The 19,920-nt window shown below is 42.1% G+C and overlaps 2 protein-coding genes across 2 annotated transcripts in view; one reads left to right on the top strand and one right to left on the bottom strand.

The window, feature by feature from the left end:
- Positions 1-4,168, bottom strand: part of ruvbl1 (RuvB-like AAA ATPase 1) — a 63,227-nt gene extending 59,059 nt beyond the window's left edge. The window contains exons 1-2 of the mRNA XM_048606236.1: positions 3,885-4,168; positions 1,014-1,100 (exon numbers count right to left, since the gene is read on the bottom strand). Of these exons, the coding sequence (XP_048462193.1) occupies positions 1,014-1,100; positions 3,885-4,025 (228 nt within the window). The 5' untranslated portion in view covers positions 4,026-4,168. The remainder of the gene's footprint in view (positions 1-1,013; positions 1,101-3,884) is intronic.
- Positions 4,169-7,113: 2,945 nt separating this feature from the next.
- The window catches only part of eefsec (eukaryotic elongation factor, selenocysteine-tRNA-specific), a 384,301-nt gene continuing 371,494 nt past the window's right edge, over positions 7,114-19,920 (top strand). Inside the window, exon 1 of the mRNA XM_020530282.2 lies at positions 7,114-7,449. Coding sequence (XP_020385871.1) covers positions 7,161-7,449 — 289 coding nt within the window. The 5' untranslated portion in view covers positions 7,114-7,160. The remainder of the gene's footprint in view (positions 7,450-19,920) is intronic.

The raw sequence follows: 19,920 nt of genomic DNA, 5'->3' as shown, positions 1-19,920 counted from the left end.
CATCACCAAGTCACCCTTTATTTACATGTGCACAGTACACTGGCTGTGGCCAGCCAGCTCTGAAATGAGGAGACGGAATCCTCTGTGAATATCTGTCAGCCAGGGCTCCCTCATGGGGTTGATAACCTGGGCCAATCAAGGATCTCAGTCAATAAGATCCATGTGGTTCCAAACAGTTTGGAAAGTAGAATAAAAATACTTGAAAAAATATGGCGCCTTTACAGGGAACCTAGGTGCGTACAAGAAGAAGAAAGGAATAGAAGGATATGCAGACAGGGCTAAAAAAAAGTGGGATGGGAGGGAGAAGTTGTGTGCAATATCAATATTGGCTTAGATGAATTGGGCCGAGTAGCCCATTTCTCTGCTACAAGTTCCACAAAATATTGTTGGAACTTTGTGGGAACTATTATGGGCACAATGTCTATATATGCACTATTGTAGATTAAACGGCAAAGTAAGAAAAGGTTATGATGTGATTCATTTGTTATATCCTGCCATCCAAAATTGACCCTTTTATGCCGACTCCTATTTCCTAATAGCTAGCCAACCTTCTCTCCATGCCAATATGTTAATCCCTCTCCATGAGCTTTTATTTTACAAAATAATCTTGGATATGGCATATTATCAAATGTTTTCTAAAAATCATGAATACAGTATATCCATTGGATCCCCTTTATCAACAGCACATGTTGCTTCCTCGAAGAACTCTAATAAATTAGTAAAACATACTGGTCAATGGCAGCAATTTCAATTCACTATGGGCAAAATCAAAAAGATGTGCAGCAAGCATAAACCAGATTACTTCTTGATTTAACATGAATTGAATTTAGAAATGAGAACTGTACATTATTCAATTGGATTAGCTCCAGAAGAATCAAATGCAAGGGACTAATTGGATGCCAATTTGGAGAGGTCTCTCATTTATAGAACTCAAAAGGCAGTGAAAAGAAGGGAGGTGGCGAACCTCTTCAGCATTTCAAACATAGTTATCTCTGAGCCAATTGGCAACTTACCTTCCCAGTTCCTGGAGGTCCAGCCAACAATACAGCCCTGCCAGCCATTTTCTTACTTCTAATCAGCTCCACTATAACTCCACAAGCCTAGAGAAAACAAGAGGGAATGGACAAAGTCAATACTTTAAATTGGGACCATACCATGCCCGTCATCTCCTAAAGTCTAAAGGAATGATAATCAATGTCAATTCTCCCCTCACGTTCATGATATATTCTTTAACTCATGCTAAACTTAAGAGTTTGTCAAACTTTACAGTTCGTACACGAATTACAATTAATTTTATGCAATTCATGTGGCTTTTTAAATACAGATAAAGCTGAACAATTAATAAATACATTTAAATAATTAAAGATGTTCTCAGGAAGCTAAAATGGAAAATGAAATGTCTAGATACATAGATGATTAAAATGTCAAACAGGTACAGACAGTCATCAAAAGGCTAACGTAGAGCTGGCCTTTCCATTAGAAGAATAGAATGACTGAATCAAACAAAGTAGAAAAGTCTGAAACTGCATCCGCAATGAGTGGTGCGCAGGTTTACTCAGCCAAGGAAGCAGCAATGATATTAGTGGGGGAAGGAGGGGGAGTGGGGGGGAAGGGGAGGGGGGGGGTGAGGGGTAGGGATAGGGGTAGGGGAAGAGTGAGCAGATGGGAGGTGGGAGTGGGGAGATGAGGGGTAAGGATAGGGGTAGGGGAAGAGAGGGAGATGGGAGGAGTGGGGTGGGGATTGAGGAGAGGGGCATGGGGAGGGGGGATTGAAGAGGGGGGGAAAGGGGAGGAGGGGGAAACCTGGGGGTGGGGAAAAGGAAAGGGTGAAAATTGGGGAACGGTTAGAGAAAGGAGAGCCACTGGACATGATCTATTTGGATTTCCAAAAGGCCTTTGATAAGGTGCCACACAGGAGGCTCCTAAATAAGATAAGACCCATGGCATAAGGACCATGGATAGAGGATTGGTTGACAGGGAGTAAACAGACCATGGGGATGAAGGGGTCTTTTTCAGGATGGCAGCTGGTGACTCGTGAGTTCTGCAGCAGGCTATGGGACCACAACTATTCACATTATACAGTAACAATCTGGATAAAGGAACTGAATGTACTGTTGCTAAGTTTCCGGATGACACAAAAGTAGGTGGAAGAACAACTAACGTCAAGGAAGTGGGGAGGCTGCAGGAGGACTTGGGACAGAGTGGGCAAAGAAGTGGCAGGTGGAATACAATGTGGGGAAGTGTGAGGTTATGTACTTTAGCAGGAAAAATAGAGGCATAGAGTATATTTTCTAAATGGGGTAAGGCTTCAGAAACCCGAAGCACAAAGGGACTTGCACGTCCTAGTTCAGGATTCTCTTAAAGTTAACATGTAGGCTCAGTTAGCAGATAGGAAAGTAAATGCAATATTCATATACATTTCAACAGGGCTAGGACACAAGGGCAGAGATGGCAAATTACAACATTTAAAGAACACCTGGATGGATATATGAGCAGAAACGGTTTACAGGGGTATGGGCCAAATGCTGGCAAATGGGACTATTAGGATATCTGGTCAGCATAGACGAGTCGGACAGCAGGGTCTGTTTCCGCGCCGTACATCTCCATGACTCTACGTAATGTTGAGGCTGTACAAGACTCTGGTCAGACCACATTTGGAATATTGTGAGCAGTTCAGGGGAGGTGATGGCCTAGCGGCATTATCGCTGGACTGTTAATCCAGAGACCCAGGTAACATCCTGGGGACCCAGGTTTGAATCCTGTCACAGCAGATGGTCGAATTTGAATTCAATAAATATCTGGAATTAAGAATCTAATGATGACCGTGAATCCATTGTGGAATGTTGGAAAAACCCATCTGGCTCACTAATATCCTTTAGGGAAGGAAACTGCCATCCTTACCTGGTCTGGCCTACATGTGACACCAGACCCACAGCAACATGGCTGACACTTAACTGCCCTCTGGGCAATAAGTGCTGGCCAAGCCAGCGATGCCCTCATCCTGTAAATGAATAAAGAAATAAGTCTTAGGCCCCGAAGCCAAACAAGTATGCGCTGGCATTGGAGAAGTCCAGTGGAGGTTTACAAGAATAATAAACAAATAAACTAAAGAACTGCAGATGCTGGAAATCAGAAATAAAATCAGAAATTGCCAAAAAAAAACTCAGCACATCTGGCAGCATCCGTGGAGAGAAAGCAGAGTTCTGAAGAAAGGTTGCTGGACCTGAAACATTTATACTGCTTTCTCTCCATTGATACTGCCAAACCTGCTGAGTTTTTCCAGCAACTTTTGATTTGGTTCACAAGAATAATCTTAAGGGTAAAGGTTTTATCATGTGATGAGTGCTTGAGGACACTGGGTCTGTACTGGATGGAATTTAGAAGAATGAGGAGATTGACCTGATTGAAATTTACAGAGAATACTGAGAAGCCTGGATGGAGTGGATTTGGAGAACAGGTTTCTATTAGTAGAAAAGACTAAGAACTAAGGGCACAGCCTCAGGGTGAAAGGGTGACCCTTTAGAACTGGGATATGAGGGAACTTCTTCAGTCAAAGGGTGGTGAATCTGTGGATCACATTGTTGCAGAAGCCTGTGGAGGCCAAGTCATTAAGTATATTTAAGACAGAGATGGATAGTTTCTTGATTAGTAAGGGGATCAAGGGTCACAGGGAGAAGGCAGGAAAATAGGGTTGAGAAACATATCAGCCACGATCGAAAGGTGGAGCAGATTCGATGGGCTGAATGGCCTAATTGTGCTAGGAGCACAATTAGGCCGTTCAGCCCATCAAGTCTTAGTCTTGTGGTTTTGGAGAACCCCTGCTTTCTGTAATCCCCAGGTCCCCAGGTCCCCAGGCCCCCAGGCCCGAGCCGGTCCTCACCCACCTCCCTGGCGTTCTCCTGGCCAACCAGCCCGGCGGCCGCCACCTTGGCCTGGCCGTTCTCGTCTAAGCCGAGCCCCTTCACATGGCTGTGGCTGGCGATCCGCTGGGTCTTGGTGGTGCTCTTGACTTCCTCGATCTTCATGGTGAACTGTCAGTGTACGGCCCTGGCACAGGCCTCGGCCTCTTCCTCATCTAAAGCCCGCGGCGCGTGTTACCAAGAGGCGATAGGCAACACCGCTCTACCGAACACGATGGCGCCCAGCAACGCCCACCCCTTCACCGATTGGATACGAGGCACGTCAATCAGATTATCCCCTCATCCTACTGGTCAGCAAGCCATCCATCATTGCAACACCGAATCAGCAAGCTCAGTGGGTGGTAACTTCCTGTCCGTCGTTAAGGGGCGGACCCCCGCAGCCGCCGACACGAGGTTCCTGTCGAGCTATTGGCTGTCCTTTGGGCATTCCCAATCCCGATTGGATACCATATCTGTCAATCACAAGGTAATCGGCCTGAAGTACATGTTGCAATTAGTTCACCTAATGTTCAAACTTTGCTGAATATGTTTGGAATTTAAACTGAAAAAAAAATCATTATTTCTATGTTAGAGGAAGAACTTTTTACCCAGATATTTTGAAATTCACATTTCTAATTTTAAGATTTTTCACCTGAGTACAATTTTAAATGATGCTTTTAGATAATATTTAAACATTCCTTTAAGCTTTAACAAACTAGGATGTAAAAGTAACTATTTAAAATATCACTTAGACTCTATTACATTATCAATGCAGCTCTTGAGGGTGGTGTAAGTTTCAGTTAATGATTAGGCAATTAAAGGAAATTAACTCATTTTTACAGTGGGGTTTGATTGCTCACTGAAGGACAGACATAGACATGATGCCAAATGTATCCTTCTGATCTTCAGGGGACATCTGTGAAACTTCGAAGTGTGACTATGCTTTGCAGAAGCAGATCGGAAATGTGCCTGCTGTTATAAAAGTATTCAATGATAACACTCACTGTGGAATGTAGTTCTGAAGAAGGGCAAATCCCGTAGAGTTAGTCCTAGTGGGCTGTATAGCCTGTTTCTGTGTCATAAATCCCTACAAAATCCTCATTTCTATATGTAGATGCAAAGTTCCAGAAATAAATAACACAATGTTGAGGATAAGCAGTAGGTTGGGTCAGCAGTCAATCTTTGAGAAAGGGTGTTAATATATTCGGTTTGAATACTGATCTGTATATTTGCAACATTTTCCTGTTTTATTTTAATTTTGAATTTGTTGTCGTTTATTGGATTTGTATAATACCTGTATTTTAGCGTTTAAGTTATGAGGCATGATTATACACATTTAGGAGGTTAAAGGGTGATCTGATTGAAGCCTTCAAGATATAAACAGGAAAAGACAGGGAAGGTAAGGCTAAGGAAATTTGGCATGTCCATAATGGCTGTTACCAATTTTTATCGATGCACCATAAAAAGCATCCCATCTGGATGCATCACAGTTTGGTATGCCAATTGCTTTGCCCAAGACCGCAAGAAACTACAAGGAGTTCTGAATGCAACCCGGTCCATCATGGAAACTAGCATTCCTTCCATTAACTCTGTCTATACTTCTTGCTGGCTTGGGAAAGCAGCTAACATGATCAAAGACCTCTTCCATCTCTATTATAATCTCTTCCACCCTCTTCCATTTGGCAAAATATACAAAAGTTTGAAAACACATACCAACAGATTTAAGAACAGCTTCTTCCCTGATGTTATCAGACGTATGAATGGACCTCCCATATATCAGAGTTGATCGTTCTCTGCTTCTCTGTAGCTGTAATACTATATTCTGCATTCTGTTCTATTACCCTGATGTACTTACACAAGGTATGATTTGTCTGGTTAGCATACTGTATGTCAATACATGTTACAATAATAAATCAAATCAACACATAAAGATAAACTATTTCCACTGATTGGGGATTCTAGAACTAGGGGTATAATCTGAGAATTAGGGTCAGACCATTCAGGAGAGATGTTAGGACGCACTTCTACACACAAAGGGTGGTAGACGTTTGGAATTCTCTTCCACAAATGATATTTGATACTTGATCAATTATTAATTTTAAATCTGGGATTGATCAATTTTTGTTAAGCAAAGTTATTAAGGGACATGGGCCAAAGGCAGGCATATCGAGTTAAACCACAAATCAGCTGTGGTCTTATCAAACGGCAGATCAGGCTTGAGGGGTTCATATGACTGTCCAGGATGCCCAGTCCTATGGAGGGAGCTTCCCACGAGGAGCTCGAACAGTTCATCCACTTCACCAACACCTTCCACCCCAACCTTAAGTCCACCTGGACCATCTCTGATACCTCTCTCTCCTTCCTGGACCTCTCTGTTTCCATCTCTGGCAACCACCTGGAAACTGATATCCATTTCAAGCCCACCGACTCCCACAGCTACATAGAATACACCTTCTCCCATTCACCTTCCTGCAAAAATGGCATCCCCCATTCCCAATTCCTTCACCTCCGCCGCAAAAAAGCATTTCTGAAGAAGGGTCTAGGCCCGAAACGTCAGCCTTCCTGCTCCTCTGATGCTGCTTGGCCTGCTGTGTTCATCCAGCTCTACACCTTGGTATTTCAAAAAGGCTTCCTGATTTCAGTCCTAAATGGCCCAGCTCAGATTTTAAATTATGTCTTCTTGTTCTTGATTTTCTATACGGAATTATATCACAGATCCACCTTATCAAATCTTATAAAAATGTTAAACATCTCTATCTGATCATTCTTCAATCTTATTCACCCAGGAAAAGGCAAACCAAGTTCATATAACCTCTGAAAATTAAACCCTTTTGTAGCAAACACAGAAGTTGCTGGAAAAGCTCAGCAGGTCTGACAGCATCTGTGAAGAAAATGTTCTGATGTTCACAGAAACCCTTTTGTTGGCCTGGCATCATTGGATGTTCCTGGATGTTATTGACTGTGATTGTAAAATTATGAAGAAGGGTAATAATGGGCTCGAAACGCTAAAGCTGATTCTCTCTCCGCAGATGCTGCCAGATGTTTTGAGTTTATCCAGCACTTTCTGTTTTTGTTTCAGATTTACAGCTTTCATTTCATGGTTGTCATTGTTCACGCTGAGCGTAGACTGTAATGCGGAACTCTTGGTTCCTCCCTCATGGGAGGTGGAGCTGGGGGAAGGTGGATAGCGGGCGCACAGCGGAAGGTCCGTCGGGTTTGACTGGCCCCCACCAACACGCTGACTTCCGGTTTTTGGTAACCATGGCGGCGGCCGCAGCCTCGGAGACCCTGAATTTTAACGTCGGGGTGCTGGGTCACATCGACAGCGGGAAGACGTCGCTGGCTCGGGCCTTGAGCACCACAGCCTCCACCGCCGCCTTCGACAAGAATCCTCAGAGCCGGGAGAGGGGTATCACCTTGGATCTGGGCTTCTCTTCCTTCTGCCTTCCCGTCCCAGAACACCTCAAGCCGCATGGAGACTACACCAGGCTCCAGGTGACACTGGTGGACTGCCCTGGACACGCTTCCCTCATTAGGACCATCATTGGAGGTACGTCTTTTTGTTTACGTGGGAATAAATAATATTCCGTGGTTCTCTCTCTTCCACCTCACCCCCTCACCCCTTGCAAAACGAAAACCTCTTGCATTGATGTTGCGCCTGTCACTGGATTGTGCATATTTGCCACAGAAGGTTGCGGATGCTCCATCTTTGAACAGCTGTGTCTTCCCCCAAGGCCTGTTCCCCATCTATCGACAAGGCAAAAGACATGAGTGTGACGGAATACAGTCTATTTACGTGAATTTGTCCGTCTTCAGGAGCACTCAAGAAGCTCAGCAGCATCCAGGACAAGGCAGCCCTGCTCAGCTGGCTCCCCATCCACAGCCATCTACATGCAGTCCCTCGAACAACGCTCAGAAGCAATAATGTGTACTGTCCTCAAGATACACTGCAGTAGTTCACCAAGGCTCATTAAACAGTACCTCCCAAGTCGTTTACCGTTTAGAAGGACAAGGGCAGCAGATACATGGGAACACTACCACCTGCAAGTTCCCATTCCCAGCTACTACTCATCTGACTTGGAAATACTGCGCCATTCCTTCAATGTTGCTGGCTCAAAATCATGGAACTACCTTCCTAACAGCAATCTGGATGTCCTACAAACTGCAGCAGTTCAAGAAGGCAGCTCATCAGCATCTTTTCCAGGACAGTTACGGGCAGGCAATGAATCTTGGCCCATGACCTTGAATGAAGAAAGAAGTGTTATGATTAGAACAGACAGATTTTGGTGTCTAGGAATTTAGGAATATGGGGCATGGGTAAAAAGTGGAATTGGAGATCAACAATGATCTTATGGAAGGGGGGAGCAGACTGGATTGGTCTACCCCTGCTCCTTTTTAGAAAATATTCTTTGACCTCTGATCATTACAACACAGTTGATAGCAAAAAAAGTACCTTTAGAAGTCTGAGACAACAAGGTGCAGGGCTGGATGAACACAGCAGGCCAAGCAGCATCACAGGAGCACTTGTTGTCTCGGATTCTCCAGCATGTGCAGTTCCTACTATCTCTGATTCACCTTTAGAAGTCTGATTATTTTCTAATTAACCTGTTCAGAGATATCATTACAACCTCTGGAGCAGGTGGGACTTGAACCTGGGCCTCCTGGCTCAAGGGTTAGGGACACTACCACAAAAGCTCTCTGGTTCCTCTTCTTCTTTCTCTTTTTATTTATGTATCTGGAAATGTTATCTCTCACAATTGAACAGGTTTTCCCACCATCAGATCTGTGGTATTTTTCATCTGTTAACCACCACCAGTAAGTCACCCATGTTTCCAATCTTTCAATTTATGTGCAGAGCCCATTACGGGAAATCCAATAACACCAAAGGTGAGGGAGAGGCCAGGGCAGAGGGCTGAATCAAAATGGACTGATTCATGACCTATTGCAAGAAATTTGATAGCCAATTTGTGCACAGTGAGTTCCTACAAACAGCTGTGTGATAATGACCACTTGATCTGTTTTCGTGAAGTTGAGTGAGGGCTAAATTTTGCTCAGGAGACTGGAAATACCTCCCTTATTTTTCCTTACGTAGTGGCTTTTGGATCTTTGTCCATCTTAGAGTTTGGCTGAGGGCTTGTTTTATGTCTCTTTGAAACTTCACCTGCAACAAAGTTGACAACAGCAAAGTCAAAGTCCGATTCTTTTTCTAGATATGCACCTCCAACCGTACCTCATCTTCTCATCCACTGCACAGGAGAAACCACCATATGTATTGGGTGTGAAACTTTGAAAGATCCTTGAAACACAGCCTTTTGACTCAGCAGGGAGAATGCTATCCTTTGATCCAAAACTGATGCTGCAATGAGACTTGAAGTTATGAGATTAGTTTGGACATTGCTTTCAAAAGAGCCAAAATTGGCACAACAGGCTGAATGCTGAAAGTTTCAAGTTGTCTGCTTCAACCTCTCCCTGTAACAAAGCATTTTATCTTCCAGCTAACCTCCATGTAGAGAACATTTTCCTCACTCTTTCTGACAACTCTGGACAGAAACATGAGCATTGCCAATAATAAGACCAAGGCTCATCTAGTTTGCCTCCTTTTATTTTAATAGTTGCATGTCATTTTCAGCCAGATGTCAGGCTGAAGATAGTTTACTTTTCTCCCTAGTGGTATTGTCACTGGACATGTAATTCAGATGCCCAGGTTAATGCTCAATGAGGGCTGCTGTGACACAGTGGTGGTCTCCCTGATTAGAAGTTCTGGGTTCAAGTCCCATCTTCTCCAGAGGTGTATCATAACACACCTGAACTGGTTTAAAAAAGGCTCCTTCTCCATTCCTCTGCTGTCTGTTTAGTTAACCTGCTAGTTCAGTTTCTGACACATCTCCGGTGCAAGTGGGTCTCAAATCTGGACTTTCTGGCCCAGAGGTAGGAACACTACCACTGCATAACAGAACCCAGAAATGTTGAGAAGGGCAGGTTAGCAGGATTCAAAGCTATGGGGTGACCCCATAAAATTTTAGTCATTTTAATCTATCTTTTTGGACATGCTTTGACACATAATTATAGGAATAAATCTTTCTCTCAATTAGTTTGCCAAGGACTTCGAATTTTAAGCTGATCAGCCTTCATTGTGAATCTTTAATTATGGAAATAGTAAATATATACTCTTCAAGCAGCAACATCAAAAACAGTTCCTATGAATATTATGATATTGCTATTGATGGAGCCTCCAAGTTGGTTGCCATGCTGCTTGCATTACAGCCGACTCTGCATTTGAAGGTGCTTTATTGGCTGAAACGCATCCTGAGGTTGTGAAATGATTAATGCACGGTTTTCGTTTTCTCTCTTTTGTTTCTCTCTCCGCCACGCCCCTAAATAATTTTAAAAACCATTTCTTTCCTTTACTGCAGTCAGTTGTAGAGATCAAGCTATTAGCTACCTCAGTAGACTTTTTCACTGTGGGAAATATTACGGACCTGACTGATCTTGTCTCCAGCTACTATACACCTATGCATTTCAGCAATTGTTACTTGATAGTGATTAGAAGCAGGGTCCTTTTCTGTATTTTCCGTAATTCGTCCCTGCTGCAGCTCAAGTTAGTACGGGCCAAGGATTAAATCGTGGACCTTTCTGATCTGTACGAGTTAGTCTGGCACTTTTTTTATTGACTGAATAATCAGGAGGAAACACAGCAATATAATTTAAAAAGAAGGCTGTATCAATTATGCCAATTCTGCAGTGTAAGAAATGTTTTGACAACTAGAAATTAAACTGTTAATTCTGGCCTTGTAACCTTTTTTGCTTTGACAGAGTCCTGTGAGTGTGGTGTGTTTTTGGAGATTCATGAAATTCCTGACAGCTCATCTTATTTTGTCTCTTCTGCATCTTTTTTGTCATTTGTATAAAATTAATTCTATTTATCCAAGTTTGGGATAAATAATATCCCCAGTACTGACAGTAGTTGGACCAAAATGGCATGTTTTCATATTATGTTCTCTGTATCAAAGAGCACTTAACAAGTGAGACGAACATGTGTACGAGAGAGGAATGGAAAGGTATGTAAATCAGGTGAGAGAAGGCATGAGGTGTAAATATTGACATGGATCAGTGGACTGAATGGCTTGTGTCTGTGCTGTAAACATTCAATGAACTCTGGCCCTGCTCTTACACGAAGGCAAAGTTTGGCCCCTTACTCAGAGTGATATGTGGTAAATGCTGTCAACAATACTTTGATCACATAGTTGAATGGACTAGTTTCATGTTATGACAGTAAGATAAAGAAGAATGCGTTATACCCCCAAGACGAGCTTTCTGAATTTTGAGAAGTTTGAAATATCCACGTATGTGGATTGTAAACATTTTCAGATTGTTCATCCTATGTCAAAGTGCCAAAAAATGGAGGCAGTCATTTTCTGTGACTGTTTTTCCCTTGTCTTGCTGCATGACAGCATGCAAGTATTTTCCAGTTTGCAAACTGTTTGTACCAAATAGCATGTAAACACCTACTTCAGATGTTTTCCAATCAACCTGTTCAGCATTGTTATTGCTGTATACACTTCTGGAGTACATGAAACAGGCATCCTGGCTTAGAGATAGGCACAGTACCACTCTGCCACAACATCTCCCACATTCACTGCAAGAAAGACTACTTTCCAATCAGAGATAGTAGGAACTGCCGATGCTGGAGAATCTGAGATAACAAGGTGTAGAGCTGGATGAATACAGCAGGCCAAGCAGCATCAGAGGAGCAGGAAAGCTGATGTTTCGGGTCTGGACCCTTCTTCAGAAATGGGGGAGGGGAAGGGGGTTCTGAAATAAATAGAGAGAGAGGGGGAGGTGGATGGAAAATGGATAAAAGAGCAGATAGGTGGAGAGGAGACAGACAGGTCAAAGAGGCGAGGATGGAGCCAGTTAAGGTGAGTGTAGGTGGGGAGTTAGGATGGGGGTTGTTCAGTCCAGGGAAGACGGACAGGTCAAGGAGGCAGGATGAGGCTGGTAGGTAGGAGGTGAGGTGGGGCTTGAGGTGGGAGGAGTGGATAGGTGGGAGAAAGGACGGACAGGTTAGGGAGGCGGGGACGAGCTAGGCTGGTTTTGGGATGTGGTCGGGGAAGGGGAGATTTTGAAGCTTGTGAAGTCCACATTAATACCATTGGGCTGCAGGGTTCCTAAGCGAAATATGAGGTGCTGTTCCTGCAACCTTTGGGTGGTATCGTTGTGGCAGTGGGGGAGGCCCAGGATGGACATGTTGTCTGAGGAGTGGGAGGGGGAGTTGAAGTGGTTCGCGACTGGGAGGTGCAATTGTTTGTCGCGAACCGAGCGTAGGTGTTCCACAAAGCGGTCCCCAAGCCTCAGCTTGGTTTCCCTGATGTAGAGGAGGCCACATCGGGAACAGTGGATACAGTATACCACATTAGCAGATGTGCAGGTGAACATTCTAATCAACCTGTTAAGAGATGTTATTACACACCTCTGGAGCAGGTGGAACTTGAACCTGGGCCTCTTGGCGCAAAGGTAGGGATAATACCACTGCACCACAAGATCCCCCGCTCACTGCAAAATGTGCTTTATAGGATATAATTCACTTACTGTACCTAAGTACAGATTTACAGCACAGCCCACTCCAGTACAACAAGTATGCTGTCTTTCAGAGGAGGTGTTAAACTAAAACCCTGTTTGCTCCTCTCAGGTTTCTATTTCTGGATAAAATAGGATAAATGATCCCATGGCACTATTTGAAAGAGCTTAGGGGAATTATCCCTCTTGTCCAGACCAGTGCTTATCCTACAATCAGTTTTGAAGAAAAAAACAGATTACTTGGTCATTTGGTTATTGTCACGTAGCTGTTTCTGTGAACTTGCTGTGTGCAAGGTGGGCGTTGTATTTTGTATGTTAGAAGTGATTACATGGCCAAAGTACTTCTTTGGCTGGAGAATGTTTTGACAACTGTGATGGTTGTGATAAGAACTTAATAAATGTGAATCTTGTGATGAAAGTTTATCACATTATTGTTTGGAAATTTGGACTCTGAAGTAGAGGTATTTTGGTTTTCAGTAGGCTGCAAAGGTTTCTTTCTTAAGGAAGGGTCAGGAAGCCATTTGGAGCAATGGGCCAAAGACAGCCTGCCCAGGAAATCATGTGATGTAAGGTAAATGATTTAAGCTACCTGGTGAGATAATCACTATTTAAGTGCAGGTGGCAGTTCAGAAGTAAAGTGCTATACCAGTAGATGTGCTCTTCAGTAGCTTAAAAATAGTCAGAATCTTACATTTCTTTATTCAAATTCATTGAGAAAAATAGGTGAATTAGCCTGAATGGCTGTATGTCTTGGGAACAGACAGTTGCAAAGAGAATCCCATCTGGTGAATGTGCAGAAAGTCAGCAAAAGGAAGCATCTGCCACCTCATCAATTCAGGAAGGAATTTTATAGTGAAGTTAGAAGGGATGCTTCACTGGGGTTGAGTAACTATTAAGGATATTGCTGGGAAACTGGGATGAATCTTTGTTTTCACTAATTATAGGTTCTTTATAAATAACCTTTCTATACATAAAAAGAGAGTAGTCTTGTTTTCTTTTGTGTAATAAACTTTTGTTAAAAGTACATTGGCAACAAAACTGTAAAAATGCAACTTGGGATGTATCATATCTGGTTTCGTGCTGGCACCTGACTTGATCAGCATGACCATGAATTGGGATTGTAACATGGTGGGGGCTCTTGTCAGGATAAGAATTTGTTGAATTTAAGAAGGGTCTTTTGAATCTTTAGGGAAACCGTAAGTGAAGGTCCTGGACATCAAAATGTTCTGTTATCAAATTCATGACACAGATTGGAATTTCACAATAGTTTTGATTGTTGTTAAGACCTTTCTGGGAGTAGAAAATATAACAGTGCATTGTTAGAAATCTCCAAAGATACACTGTGTAAGTTAGTGGACTTTTAATGTTATACAGTGCCTTTATAGATATAGCCATGAATGTGTAAGCCAGTTTGTCTGAAGAACAGTTTGCAGCAGATGCAATTGTTAAAGCAATAGTCAATGCTCGTGAGCTTGTGTCTGAAATTTGTCAATTAAACTTTAGGATAAAAATGGAAGAAAGCTAATCAGACATTTTAGAATTTACAAAGAAGAAAGAAATGCAATGGGATCACTGGCTTTGACCATTGAATCTAGAGAACAGTTTTGGAATGAGAGGACAATCATGATAATGGAAGAATTCTGACATTGTATTCTGATGACACTTGAGTATTATTTAGATGAGCATCAAGTATCAAAACTTTGAGAGTCTTCAGTTCTCACAGACAGCTATGAAATCACTTAATTACATTCAAAGAAACTTCATACAGGGAATTAAGGAAATTAGAAGAATAGAAAATCTGGGCATGGAAAAGGTATCCATTTTAGGGAACAAACTGAACAATACTAAAAGAATAAAAGAGAAAGACTAGAACCAATCAGCGATGGTAGGAAAATAACACAATTACTGTGATAAAACTGGACATAGTAAAGCCAATTGCTGCAAACCAGATGGGAGACCTATTGCAGCCATTGACACCCTTAAAGAATGCTTAGAAAAGGATGCATTAGGAAAGGAAATGGGTAATTTTTAAAAAATTCATTCACTGGATGAGGGCATTGTTGGCATGGCCAGCATTTATTGCCCATCCCTAATTGCTCAATGGGCAATGAGTCAACCACATTGCTGTGGGTCTGGAGTTACATATAGGCCGAACCAGGTAAGGATGGCAGCTTCCTTCCCTAAAGTTCATTAGTGAACCAGATGGGTTTTTCCAACAATCGGCATTGGATTCATGGTCATCATTAGACTCTTAACTGCAGAATTAAGGATTCCACCATCTACTGTGGTGGGATTCGAACCCAGGTCTCCAGAACTTTACCTGGGTCTCTGGATTAACGGTCCAGCAATAATACCACTAGGCCATCACGTCCCCTTGTAGCAATTGTACAAGTGCCACTTGTTCCTCAGAACCTACTAAGAAGGAGGAGAAGGATCAGGATTATAGATCAAGAAAGTCAGACTATTAGAGGTTCTGAACATTTTATTTAAAATAAAGAAGAATTTCTGTATGCTTCTAATCAAGGAGGTAAACTGGTAAAAAGATTGATAGACACTGGAGTAGGTCAGTCGCTGATGCTGATTCTTTAGCCCTTTGTCAAGACAAATGTATCATGAAGGAAAATAAATATTTGGAAGCATACATGGAAGTTACAAATTGTCCCACAAGTGTGTCATTGTAAATGGAGAAGTTACAATTGGAGTTATGCTACAATTCCCAATAGGAGGAATTGATTTTATCTTGGGGAATGAATGGATGGTTAAAAATAATGACCTCACCAAAGATTTTGGAACAACCTAAATTGTTTTGTGACTTGATCTCTGGCTGATAGACGACTCCACTTCCTGACTAATTCTATAATAAAGGGCGATGACTTGGAAATACAGTTATTTGATGCCATGTTTCAAAGTGCAAGAGAAAGGATGAAGGTTAAAAAAAACGAGGTTGACCTGTTAAGCCCATTTTCTTTGATAGAAAATAAGGGAGGTGATGGCCTAGTGGCATTATCTCTAGGCTATTAATCCAGAGACCTGAGTAATATTCTGCAGTGGTGATGTTCAAATTTGAATTCAGTAAAAATCTGAAATTATGAGTCTAAATATGGCCATGAAACCATTTTCAATTGTCAGAAAATCGCATCTGATTCACTAATATCCTTTAAAGAAGGAAACTTGATCTGGCCTGCACGTGACTCTAGACACCCAGCAACATGAGTGACTCTTAACTGCCATTGGGGCAATTAGAGCTCAAAAATAAATGCTAACTTAGTCAGTGGCATCCACATCCCATGAATGAATTTAAAAATAAATTTTACCAATGCAGCAGACGGATTTTACCAATGCAGCAGACGGATTTTACCAATGCAGCAGACGGATTTTGAATTGAGAGAGCTATATGAAACCGCCTGCTCAGAAATAAAATCAGAACCAGTTCTTGAGTTATTATTTAAGAGACAGTGTTAATGAGGAAATGGAGACCATTTCAAATACAAACTGATGAGGAGTGAGTAATCATCCCAATAGTACTTTCATGCAAGTGTCAGAGAATCATGGTATTGTAGCAGTGCAGAAGAATGCCATTCAACCCATTGTGTATGCCCTGGCTCTCTGAGCAATTTGCTTTAGTGCTAATCTCCTGCCTCATCCTTGTAACCCTGCACATTGTTTGTATTTAAATAATCCCCCAGTGCCCTCTTGAATGCCACAATCAAACCTGCCTTCACTACATGTTCTGGCATTGCATTGCAAACCGAAACCATTTGCTGAGTGACACAATTCTTTTCTCGCCTCACATTTGCTTCTTTTGCTAAGCACTTTAAGACTATGACCTCTGGTTCTTGACCTGCCTTGGACAGCTTGGCTAGGAACATGGCAAGTTTCTTTGTAACTGTACTGGAACAGCTTGGCCTTGACGTGGCAAGTTTTGGAGCACAAGTCTTCAGTACTATTGCTGGAATGTTGTCAGAGCCCGTAGCTTTGCAGTATCGAGTTCCTTCAGCTATTTCTTGATGTTACATGGAATGAGTTGCATTGGCTGAAGATTGACATCTGTGATGCTGAGGACATTCGGAGGAGGCCATGATGGATCGTCCATTCAGCACTCCTGGCTGAAGATTGTGAATGCTTTAGCCTTGTCTTCTCCATTGATGTGTTAGACTCCCCTCTCCAAGAGAATGGTGATATTTGTAGAATGGTTGTTGAATTACTTGGACCTCTGTGTCAGTTGCTGCTGATGTTATTTGGCATGCAACTTGGGGGTGTGTCTCAGGTCATGAGGTTGTAGAATACGTTGAAGTACAGTTCTGCAGCAGTTGGTTCACCTTGCCTTCTGGTTGACCTGTCTTGAGCTGCTAGATCTGTTTGGAGTCTATCACATTTAGCACAGTGCTAGCATGTAACATGTTGGAGAGTACCTTTTAATGTGAATTTAGGGCTTTGTTTCCCTGAGGAGCTAGTCACACTTCCTGATACTGTCATGTACAGATGCACGAGGATGTGGTCAAATATGTTTTTCCCTCTTATTGGTTACTTCACCATTTGCGGCTGACCCAATCAAAGCTATGTCCTTTAGGACTTCACCAGCTCAGTCAGAAATGGTGCCACCAAGCCACTCTTGGTAATGGACATTGAAATCCCTCATCCAGAAAACATTCCATGGCTTGCCACCCTCACTAGTTCCTTGTGTTCAATGTGGAGTACTGATTGGGAGGGTGCCCATCCCTAATTGTCCAAAGGGTGGTTAAGAGTCAACCACATTGCTGTCGGTTTGGAGTTACATATAGGCCTGACCAGATAAGGATGGCAAATTTCCTTCTCTGAATGACGTTAATGAACCAGATGGGTTTTTTTCCTGTCAATCTGCAATAGTTTCATTGTCATTTTTTGACTCTTAGAATGTTATTGAATTCAAATTCCACCATCCGCCATGATGGGATTTGAACCTGAGTCCCTAGAATGTTACCTGGCTCTTTGGATGAATAGTCTAGTGATAATACAACTGGGCCATCGCCTACCTGCTAATATGTAGGATTACTTGCCCTTATGATCTTATTGCTGTTTATGTCATGTTGCTGTCTGCAAATCAGCTCCTGTGTGTGATTGCATTATAAAATAGTTACAGCTCAAATGTATTTCATTGGCTGCAGAGCACTTTGACGTGCTCCGATGATATGAAGGACTTTATAAATACCTCTTTGGATTTTCACAAAACATTCAACAGCGTTCAGTTTTCATGTGAATATTCCGATATTGCTCAAATCTGTATTGAAACTTGTAGTTCTTCAAGTAAACCATGTAGGGCAGTCAGTTAGTGTGGCTTGAGAATTGAGCAGTATCTGATAAACAAACTCACTTATCTTGTATTGCACACCAGATGGCAGTAGCTGTTAGAGGATAGACAAATTTGCAGGAGTGGGGTAAATAATCCAGCGATAGTCCCTAACATGCTTATCGTAATGAATACAAAGGATACTCCCTTTAGACTATTATGTCTATACAAAATAAAATTAGAAATAGAGCAGCTCCTTATGGATGAAAATCTTTAAATGTCTTCTATTGTTTCAGGAACTGCACAAATTAATCATTAATTAGAGTCTTGTGTACACTGACTTGAATTTTTCTTTTTTTTTCCCTCTCTACTACTGGTGCCGGTAAACCTCCAATATCTGCCTGCATGACTGTGCTTCTTCAATGAATCCAGCCAGTGATTTGGCAGGATTTACAACAATGTGGAGGTGGGGGAGGCAACATAGCTATGCTTGATTTGTCTTCGCCTAACAATCTCTCTGTCTCAACAACAATATCGACTTGCATTTATACAGGGTCTCCAGCGTCAAGAGATGTCCACAGGAATTCATACTTACAAAAATAATTCACACACCGTCAAAGATGGAGACGGATGACTATAGACTTGGTCAAAGATGTTTTAAGGAAGAGAAGGATACAACAAAACATCTTTTGCGAGAAAATTCTAGATCTTAAGGTCCATTCGCTGGTCAGATGAAGGAAGTAACAGATCAGTAAGAGGCAGGGGTTGGAGGAAAGCACAGATTTCAAAGAATTATAAAGCTGGAGAAAGTTCAAGAGGTATCCTTGGGCATGGCAACTTGTGCACGCATACAGTGCAGGAATTATTACTGCACAGGAGTAAAAGTCTCAGACTATTACCCTCTTCCTCGCTGTGGAATGCTGTGTTTAATTGTATGGTGTAACCTGCCAGCCCTGTCAAAATCAACTAACTGAGTGCAGGCTGTGAATTGACTCCAGGACATTCCAGATCTGCATGGCTTAGTGCCACACCAACGACTTATCTGCTAAGCCATCAGGAGCTGGCTACAGTTTTCCTTGAGGCTGAATACTTTAAAGATGGAGTCTCATAGTTTTCCTCCTTTCCGTGCGTCATCATGGGCAGGAGGGCGGCCTGCTTCCAAAGCTTTATCAAAGTCATTCTGGACTCAGCCTCTGTGAGTGGAATCCAGGATGCCACTGTTTCTGATTCTCATTGCCTCGCTGTGGGGAAGGTCCTGATACCTGCTTAGTGGCTGAGTGTGTGAAACTCGATTGGGTAGTGCATTTAAATATATTGTTGCTGGCATTTGTTAAAGTATGATCAACTTTTTAGAGTTGTTATTGGGAAGCACAGGAATAAATGCTGCAGAAGGGTTTACTTTTAAATATTTGAATGTTTATTTATTATTGAAAAAAAAAATCAGACAGCCTTACAGTATGAAGGGAGCCTACTGTAATTAAACCTGTAAAAGAACAGCTGATTCTAATGAAAGCAGGCTGTAGGATCTTCCGACACACTTCCTCTTATTTCCTGTTGGATTTTTTCTCCCTCTGGTTGTTTCCTATTTATTTAATATTTCCCTTTTTATGTCTTACAATTTCCCTGAATGTGCATTTTATGTTTTGTTTTTACAGCGGTCTTCATGTGTCTGCTTTTTCTGATCCCTTTTGTTGGATTTAAAAGAATTCCTTTCCCACCCCCACCCTACTCTTGAGTTTCTTTCCTTGTGTTTTTTTTTGCCTTGCCTTTTTAATTATTTTCTGTTTGTTGCTAATGTGCAATGCGGATGAAAATTGGATGCAAGTGAACAAGTTCAAGAAAGGTCTGAGTCAGCAGTAGATTGCTGCCGGCTGATGTTGTGTCCTTGGTCTGCTGTGTCTTGTGGGTGAATTTTAACAGGCAGCCATTCAGAATAATCAGCTTTAAGGCAAAGCAAGACTTTCTTTTCAAACACCTAACAGCAGAAAGCACAAGAAGAAACCTAACCCTATCTGTGTTCTAAGCAGTAAGCTTGTGATGATGGGCAGCAATCAAATATAAAATGACAACTGGTTGATAAAATGGAAAGGAAGAAAAGGAAATAGAGCTAGAAGTAAAAGTTACTTGCACCTATTACATTTCAGTGATGCTGTTCATATAAGCCACAAGTTCATTTTC

The sequence above is a fragment of the Rhincodon typus genome, chromosome 16, assembly GCF_021869965.1.
Source record: "Rhincodon typus isolate 14 chromosome 16, sRhiTyp1.1, whole genome shotgun sequence".
NCBI classification, from domain to species: Eukaryota; Metazoa; Chordata; class Chondrichthyes; order Orectolobiformes; family Rhincodontidae; genus Rhincodon; species Rhincodon typus.
The sequence above is the reverse complement of the archived record's forward strand: the minus strand, read 5'-3'. Positions and strand labels throughout refer to the sequence as shown.